This window comes from Podarcis bocagei (assembly GCF_964188305.1).
Source record: "Podarcis bocagei genome assembly, chromosome: 4".
NCBI classification, from domain to species: Eukaryota; Metazoa; Chordata; class Lepidosauria; order Squamata; family Lacertidae; genus Podarcis; species Podarcis bocagei.
The window spans coordinates 84,238,209-84,246,729 of record NC_138128.1 but is presented as its reverse complement, the minus strand read 5'-3'; the positions used below and the strand labels follow the sequence as shown (position 1 = coordinate 84,246,729).

Sequence of the window (8,521 nt, the reverse complement as noted above, 5' to 3'; positions counted from 1 at the left end):
CGCCTCAAGGTCCCAGGGGGGAAAAGGTGGGGTCCTAGGAGCCAACTCTTGGGCCCAGGTCCCTTGTCCACCCCCAAATCGAACAGGGCAGAGCTTACCTGGCCTCCCCCCCCCCCAATTTTCTATTCTAGTGGGCGCCCCTGGGTGGGATATAAATAGAGAAATAAGCTCGTGGAATTGAAACCCAGTTTCAGAACCATTTGGCTGGAAAGCAAACCCTGAACCGCATAAGCAGAATTGGTCCCCTGTCAGGTTGTCAGAAAGTCAGCAAGGATTAGCTTGGTTTAAGATTAGGGACAAGAGGAAATACTGAATGATGAAGTGATAATTGTGTAGCATTATAAACAAATTGGAATCTTGTAAGGCATTGCCAATATTCTCCAATAGCCTCCTCATTTAATCTTTTGAATTCCATGATTTAACCCAATGTCTGAGTCACATCATCAAGCTACTGTGGATTTTGGTTTGGGTGAACTCTTCCTTCGTGGAAGTTACACGTAAAAGCAGAGAGGGGATCCGGCAGAAACAACCCCTTTCTGTATTCAGGCAACATTTCAAAAAGGGAGTGCATTATGTAGCATGGCAGGCAGGCAGGGCTCAGAAAAATCCATCCCCATAGAAGCACATGCACAAAACCACACATATATATTTATATCCATATATGCTTTATTGTTTTCTGCAAAAAGTACAAAATACATTGTGCTTACAACACAATGCAACAAACATTTAACAACAAAACAAATAAATAGCAAACCAAGAAACCAATAGTAATAATAAATAATAATAATAGCAATAATGAACAGTTTATACTTATACCCAAATTAAAGTAACCGCCAACCCCAACTAAACATGTAACCCACATCAACCCAACAAAAGCAAAAGCAAAATTGGAACATTTTGAAACATTTACCCAATTGTTCTAACCCCAGATTTTTACTTTGGTCCTTATTTGAACAAGTGGCGAATTGCTCAGCTTTTATTTTTGATTTCAGTATACAAGTGGTCTTAGCTTGCTTGGGCAAAGGGAAGAGAATGCTTCAGTAAAAGGAAAGCCAGATGATGATCCCAGACAAAGGCATTAAAATAACAAACTTTATTGAAAAACTTTAAAATGTATTTATATGGATGAGTAACCCTAGAAGGCGTCGGGAGAAGGGAAGATATTGCTTTGCTGCCCATTTCGGTAATCTTCAAGCAACATTTGCACAGGATTTGCAGCTGGGTAATTCCCCGTTGCATAAGTGTTCCCCATTGCAGACCAGGGAGTTTTACTGCTTGATGGAGTACAGAAGTTTTACCATTCGATAGTGGAGGCTGCCTCATCATCTCTGCATCATAATATGGAACTGGGCAGTTGCTTGCCTGGGAAGTCTCACAAAGCGCTGTTCCACCAACAGCAGCTGGCTGGTAATGAACCGGGTTCAATTCCTGGGAGTTCTGCTGCTGTGCAGCAAAGACGGGCTCTGCTGGTTGCGTGGTGCTGAGAGATGGCTGCCAGAACCCTGCTCCTTCATAGCTTTCGGGATAATGGAAGCTGCGTGGCTGGTAATGTTGCTGCGTCGGACTTCTTGCACTGCTCCTCGGAGTGCTTGGACTTCTTCTGTCAGAGCGGCTATAAGGAGTTGTAGCTCGGTTCCTGATCATTGTTTTGGACCCAGTCATCTTTGCTCTCGCTCTTCAGTTCTGAAACCAGGTCTGAACAAAAGCTTTCGGGATAATGGAAGCTGCATGGCTGCTTTTTGGGCTGCTCCCCTGGCTGTTGAATGGACTTCTTCTTCTGTCACAGCGGCTATAAGGAGCTGTAGCTCGTGTCCTGATCATTATTTTGGAACCAGTCACCTTTGTTCTCGCTCTTCTGTTCTGAAACCAGGTCTGAACAAAAGAAAGGAGAGAACAAAATGCCCATTATTTCCAAATGGATAGGTAATAATTTCACTTTCTAGCTCAGAGGACCACCGAATATTTGTGCCTCGTGTGGTGTATTTTATTAAGTGTGGGAGAACTAGGGATTTGCGGGACATTGGCTAGAAAAGCAATGTTGCTTAACTGTGGTTCCATCTGAATGCTGCACATTTGGTCTCTCAATGCAAGGTGCTGAAAGCTGCCCTCCTAATAAGAATATCCTATGCACACACTCCCTTGGGAGTTCGGTCAGGTGGGTCAGGTTATAAAGGCAGCCTAGAAAACCAGATGGTTTTATCCTCAAATTAGGTTGAAACCAGGTCTCTTAAGAGTTTTTACTGTTCAAACCCAGAACCTTTGATATTTGAAAGCATGTGCCTCCAATAATTTGAGTGGGAAGGAAAAGGAAGCTTTAATCAGGAACCAGGATTTCTGAACAAGTATGGGCACAATTTCTTCCTGCAGTTGAAAAGGAGGGGACACAACGCACCCGCCCCTTACAAAAAGCCTTTCCATCCACGGTACAACAGCCCCCCCCCCAATAAAACCCCACAAAAACCCAGGAAAGAGGAAGTTGGCTCTTGAATACGGCACCTTTCGCGTTAAGCTCGGAGGCATCAGGAAGATCTAACGAAATCGAATGACAACGAAAGAATTATTCTGAGCGATTTAAATTTATCCAGTATTTGCTGTTTAAGGAAGTCCCAGGAACCCACACTATCCCTCTTCTTACGTGCACACGATCTTCTTCGATTCCGATGCTCCTCGCCAGCGACTCCCTAGTCTCGTATCCCGGGTACCGGTTCTCTTCAAACTCCTTCTTTAAAAGCTCGATTTGGGCAGGAGTAAAAACGGTCCTTTTTCTCCTATCTCCTCCGACTTTGGGGTAGCTTCCTCCTGGGAAAAGACAAAGAGGCAAATCTGAAGGAAGCGCTCGGCTTCAACTGAAGCGACGCTTGCAGATCTTCCTTCCGACATGGAAAGCTCGGGGCTGCATCGCCTGCACTTTCCCCCAGAATCGGGTGCTGCCTGAGGTTACACTGCGTAAAACGACCCCCGGCTTCAGTGGCAATTCTTTCAACCGCCCCGCTGACCACCCACCCGGCAGAGCGCAGAAGGGCAAAGCCTTCGCTTTTTACAGGAAGGCTTTTACCTGACATTGAAATCCACGCACTTTGTGGCGTTTAAATAAACCTCCGGTTGCTCTGAACAAGGCTTGCATGAAAACAAACCAAAGAATTTTCAGTAAGAAGTTTACGTTCTTATTTCTATGCCTGCCATCCTTTTACGCAGCCGATCCTAACCACGTTTATTGGGAAATTAAATCGCCGTTTATTTGAAAAGGATTTAACGTTCATGAAAGTGTGTACTGTATAGGATCGCACTTTCCACGCACTAAATGCTTGGTGTTTACAAATAAAGTTGTGCAAAGCAGTCTTGCCTGGGCTTCTTCCCAGGAAATAGTGAGACATACTCAATCTCTCCCCGGCTACCACAAATGGGACTTTCAAAGTCTTCCCTACGCCGGGATCCTGACCCAGATGAAACAGAAATCATCTTCCTTCCTACTCATTCTCCTATAAATCATTAGAGCAATGTTGTTGTTGTTTTTTATAGACAGTGAATTAATAAACAATTTTTTTAAGTTTCTGTTACCTTCGTTGTTGGTTGCCATCATGAAAAAACTCTTTCTCGCTCTCTCCTGAATTGGTTTTGCCTTAAAAATGGACACTAAGATCCCTCAGGTTCACTCTGCTATTCTGCTGGGGGTCTGGGCTTTTATCTCCGGTGGGGGAACCCCACCCTTACTTCTCAGCCGATAAGAGGGAGTCACCTTTTCTTCCGTCGTTTTGGTAAACTGAGTCAATCCCCTCCCTCCCTCCCTGGCCACCCCTTTGGCAGTTGACTCTTCGGCCGCCAGTAATAACCAATTGACTTTCACCTACTTAGCCTGTGATTTCGTCCTTAGCCCTTGGTTTTAAGCTGTGGTTCCAACTTTAAACTGCTGTTGATTCCAAGACTAGCTGACGTCGTTTGCCTTAACAATGGACACTAATTTTAAATAAACCTCCTGTTGCTCTGAACAAGGCTTGGAAGAAAAGAAACCAAAGAATTTCCAGTAAGAAGTTTACCCTCTTATTTCTATGCCTGCCATCGTTTTCCGCAGCCGATCCTAACCATGTTTATTGGGAAATTCAATCGCCATTTATTTGAAAAGGAGCGGGAAGGACACCCCCGCCCCCCCCCGTTGCCCCAGCAAGACGTTCGTTATAGCTCTGATGCTGCGGGAAAGTAATAAGGGAAGACAATGCCGAGAGTTATCTGGTAGCCGGTCCCCAGGCGCCACCACACGGCGCGGCTATCTTCCCTCAGGTATATACAGTGGTACCTCTAGTTCGCAGGCAACCCTCCCATAAAGCTTCATTGAAGGCAGTAGAGCACAAACCTTGGGGGGGGGGGGAAATAAGGGCAAGAAAATGAAATAAAGTGTTCAAAATATCCCCCACAAAGTTTTTAATAGAGATAAATGTCCATGTTGCAGTCTAAGGCACATACAAGTTACACTTATATGTCTTTAAAGCTTTGGAGAGCAACTTAACACACTCATGGTAGAAAAATCAATTAAACCTTATATCCCCATCTCAAACTTCTGTGTTTTAAAAAATGGAAGACTCATTAATGAAAACCAAACTTATTAACAAATCTACTTATAGCAGGATCTACAAATATTCTTTTGCATACAAAGAAAATACAGCAACTTCCCTCCACATTTATTGCCACCTACTCTAGCCTCAGATACAGAGACTTAAAAAGAAAAGGAACAGAAAGCCATTGGTGCATTAAAATGTATCTCAAGAATATTTCAGCCATTAGAAGACGTGACCTTTTATCTCTAGAACCACATGTACCGCACAACTGACATTTTTCTATGGGCAAATTAAGCCCATGTTTATATGCTTGCACACAGGAAAGTGAATGTTTCAGTAAATGGAAAATTAAATCAAGACTCCAGACAAGCTAGTAAAGGAACAAACTTTATTCAAAATATCAAAGCAATACAATAAAAGGCATTAAAAGAGGGAGCTTGGAAAATATGTACAGGATAGCAAGGAAGGAGTTGGGATGCTAATCTGGAACCTGACTTAAAGAGAAAAACTGAGAGTCCGAAGCACTTCCATCAACATTCTGCATTTGTACAGGATTTGTAGCTGAATAATTCCCCGTTGCAGACCAGGGAGTAGAAGTGCTTGATGCCATGAAGAAGTTCCCAGCTGATGGTGGAGGCTGCCTCACCATTTCCGCACCGTAATATGGAACTGGGCAGTTGCTCGCCTGAGAAGTCTCATAAAGCCCAGTTCCACAAAAACCAGCTTGCTGGTAATAAGCAGGGTTCAATTCCAGGGAATCCTGCTGTTGCGGGGCAGAGAGATGCTCTCCTGGTTGCGTGTTGTTGAGAGGTGGCTGCCACAACTCTGCTCCTCCATAGCTTTCAGCATAATGAAAGTTGTGTGGCTGGTAATTTTCTTGCGTGTGAATCTTTTGAATATTTTGGCTGCTTCCTGGACTGCTTCTTGGGCTGCTGTCCAGGCTGCTTCTTGGAGTGGCTCTCTCACTGCGGCTATAAGGAGCTGCAGCATGGTTCCCGATCCTTCTCGTGGAACCTATCCTCTTTGGTGTTCTGGCTCGTCGGTTTTGAAACCAGATCTGAACAGAAGAAAGGAGAGAACCAAATGCCCATTATTTCCAAACAGGTAGGTCATAATTTCACTTTCAGGTACAACAACCAAACAAAGATTAGTGTATTACAGTGGGAGAACCTACGTTAACTTGTTTTGTGTTGTGCGAAAGGCATATAGGCGTTATGTTCAAAAGTCTTTATATCCACGATACACCCCCCCCAAAAAAAAAAAATCCCAAGAAAGAGGAAGTTAGCTCTTGAACAAGGCGCCTTTCGCGATAAGCTGAGAGGCACCCGGGTGAACTAACGCCTTCGACTACGCAAGAATTATTCTGAGCGTTTCAAATTGTTCCAGTATGTGCGGTTTAGGGAAGTCTTGGGAGCCCCCACCATCCCGATTCTTACGTGCACACGATCTTCTTCCATTCCGATGCACCTCGCCAGCGCCTCCCTGGTCTCGTATCCGGGGTACTGGTTCTCTTCAAAGGACTTTTTTAGGAGCTCGATTTGGGCAGGGGTGAAAACGGTCCTTTTTCTCCTATCTCCTCCCACTTTGGGGTAGCTTCCTCCTGGGAAAAGACAAAGAGGCAAATCTGAAGGAAGCGCTCGGGTTAAATTGAAGTGACGCTAGCAGATCTTCCTTCCGACATGGAAAGCTCAGGGCTGCATCGCCTGCACTTTCCCCCAGAATCGGGTGCTGCCTGGGGTTACACTGCGTAAAACGACCCCCGGTAGAGAACGCTTCAGTGGCAATTCTTTCAACCGCCCCGCTGACCACCCACCCGGCCGAGCGCAGAAGGGCAAATCCTTCGCTTTTTACAGAAAGGCTTTTGTACCTGACATTCAAATCCACGCACTTTGTGGCCTTTAAATAAACCTCCGCTTGCTCTGAACAAGGCTTGCATGAAAACAAACCAAAGAATTTTAGGTAATACGTTTACGCTCTTATTTCTATGCCTGCCATCGTTTTCCGCAGCCGATCCTAACCACGTTTATTGGGAAATTTAATCCCGTTTATGTGAAAGGGATTTAACAGTCATAAAGTGTGTGTGTAAATGCTTCATGCAGTAAAATGCAGCAAATGCTTCATGTTTACAAGTAAAATATGTGCAAACCAATATTGCGAAATGTTTCCAACCGAAGACATTTGAGCCCCTGTGTAATCCCTCCCCGGCTACCACAAATGGGTCTGTACTATACCCTGATCCTGACCCAGAAACAGAAACAACCTTCCTTTATAAAAACCCTCGTTTATGAAACCCTGAATTTATATCAATCATTTGAGCAATTTTTTATAGACAAGTGAACTAAAAATCGTTTTAACAATCCTCTATTCTTACCTCGGCCGGTAGTTTTCATCTTGTAAAAAAGCTGCCTCGCTCTCTTCCAACAAAGCTGCTTTTCGCTTCCAAAATTGCCCTTGCTCCTCAAGGCCCGCTCCCGGTTTCTGGAGTTCGGCGCCTTTATAGCCCCTCCTGGCTGCCAATTGGCTGGCGCGTTTTCCTTGGAGAGAAGCGCTCCAATGGGGAGACGGCATTTGGGGAGGAGCGAGTTTCAAGTTCACTTTTCAAGCGCTGCTTGACCAATCTAGATGGGCTGGAGCGCACCCTTCCCTTGGCATCACCCCTTAGCAAAACTGGAAAATACCCCATAGGCTTGGAGAATTAGTGCGCACAGTTGAAGAGAAGGGAATTGAGAAGACGGGTTGGGGAGCGAGAGAGCCAGACAGAACTGTGGTTTATTTTTTAAAAATATTGTAATGAGGCTTTCATTGTACAGACAGAGATGCGCCAAGACTTAGGCATGTTGAAAGGCTTTGCCCAAGAAGCCTACATGCAGCAAGTACACTCTGAAACCCCCTGCCTTTTGAGACGAAGCAGGCGCCTTCACCGCACCCTTTTCGGCGCCTGCTATAAACTTTGTTTCCTTTCCTTTACCTGCAGAAAGTTGCTATGCCTTTTAATCGGTGGTTTTAGCTTGACTGTAATTGCATTTTGCATGTTTTTCACTTTGACTTTTATCGATCATGTTCATGCTTTCGTAAGCCGCTTAGAGGTTTTCGTTAAGGTTAGGCGGTGCAGAAACTTTAAGGGAAGAATGTGAGTAACACCATTGCAAATAAAGGGAAGGCAAACTCCTCTTGCCAAGAAGTCAGTAGGTCTTTCAAGCCCAAGCGGTTGATGTTAGATGCTCAGAGTATTCAGGCCCGGACAGACGTCGCAACCAAATCCTGAATCTACACAGTCTCAAGGCACTATCGCTTGTAACTGCAACTGGGTTGCATTCTGAGGGAAAGAGAACTTTCCGTTTCTTAGGCTTGCTTCAGACGTTGCTGGTGCTTCTTTTCTTTTTCACTTCAACTATTTCTCTTTCTGTCTTTCTATCCCCACAACTTTCACGTGGCCATATTCCTCTGCCTTTCAGGGACTTGCGGCATCCAAATAGCCTGCCGCTCCACCCTACACCCGAGGCAAGATAGTTGCCTCCGATCCTCAAAGGAACTGAAAACGTTCTGAAACCTTCCAGCTCATGCAGTGAATGTTCCCAGTCCCTGGCAGTTTGTTAATCAATAATGGTTCCCTGTTGGTACATTCTTTGTTATTTTTGCCTAAGAAAAATAGGCCAAAGATTAGGTTCCCTGTTGGTACATTCTTTGTTATTTTTGCCTAAGAAAATTAACACAAGGGACCCTCCCTAAGTGTACCTATAAACCCTAGTTACAGATAGGTAGCCGTGTTGGTCTGCCATAGTCAAAATAAAAAAATTCCTTCCAGTAGCACCTTAAAGACCAACTAAGTTAGTTCTTGGTATGAGCTTTCGTGTGCATGCACACTTCTTCAGATACACACTATAAACCCTAATCATAGGGATGCTGACGCAGAATCGGCAAGGAAACTTTTTTTCGAGGAAGAACTACATTTTTTGTGGTGAGCTATGGGA

The 8,521-nt window shown here is 44.6% G+C and overlaps 2 protein-coding genes across 8 annotated transcripts in view; one reads left to right on the top strand and one right to left on the bottom strand.

Annotated features, from left to right (window-relative positions):
* The window catches only part of LOC308585576 (uncharacterized protein), a 136,957-nt gene that overhangs the window by 116,548 nt on the left and 11,888 nt on the right, over window positions 1-8,521 (top strand). The window lies entirely within an intron of this gene.
* Window positions 647-7,040, bottom strand: LOC308585574 (double homeobox protein 4C-like). 6 transcript variants are annotated; one of them, XM_081191337.1, is made up of 4 exons: window positions 6,922-7,040; window positions 2,636-2,799; window positions 1,840-1,872; window positions 647-1,662 (listed from the first exon to the last, which is right to left on the bottom strand). In XM_081191337.1, the coding sequence occupies exons 1-4, from the start codon at window positions 6,938-6,940 to the stop codon at window positions 1,006-1,008; spliced, it is 873 nt and encodes a 290-aa protein (XP_081047463.1). In that variant the 5' UTR covers window positions 6,941-7,040; the 3' UTR covers window positions 647-1,005. The 6 variants fall into 6 exon arrangements, 3 of the variants coding, with proteins under 3 accessions (XP_081047463.1, XP_081047462.1, XP_081047464.1); XM_081191336.1 differs by lacking the exon at window positions 6,922-7,040 and adding an exon at window positions 3,559-3,916; XM_081191338.1 differs by lacking the exon at window positions 6,922-7,040 and adding an exon at window positions 3,559-3,916 and having other exon boundaries at window positions 647-1,872.

Bases quoted from the DNA above. Each gene is read 5' to 3' on its own strand.
- LOC308585574 (XM_081191336.1), bottom strand. From the start codon at position 3,580: ATGATGGCAACCAACAACGAAG. The intron at 1,873-2,635 runs GTAAGAAGAGGG...TCTTTTGTTCAG, and splicing joins TCGAAGAAGATCGTGTGCAC to ACCTGGTTTCAGAACAGAAG. The intron at 1,663-1,839 runs GTGACTGGTTCC...GCGAGAGCAAAG, and splicing joins ACAGAAGAGCGAGAACAAAG to ATGACTGGGTCCAAAACAAT.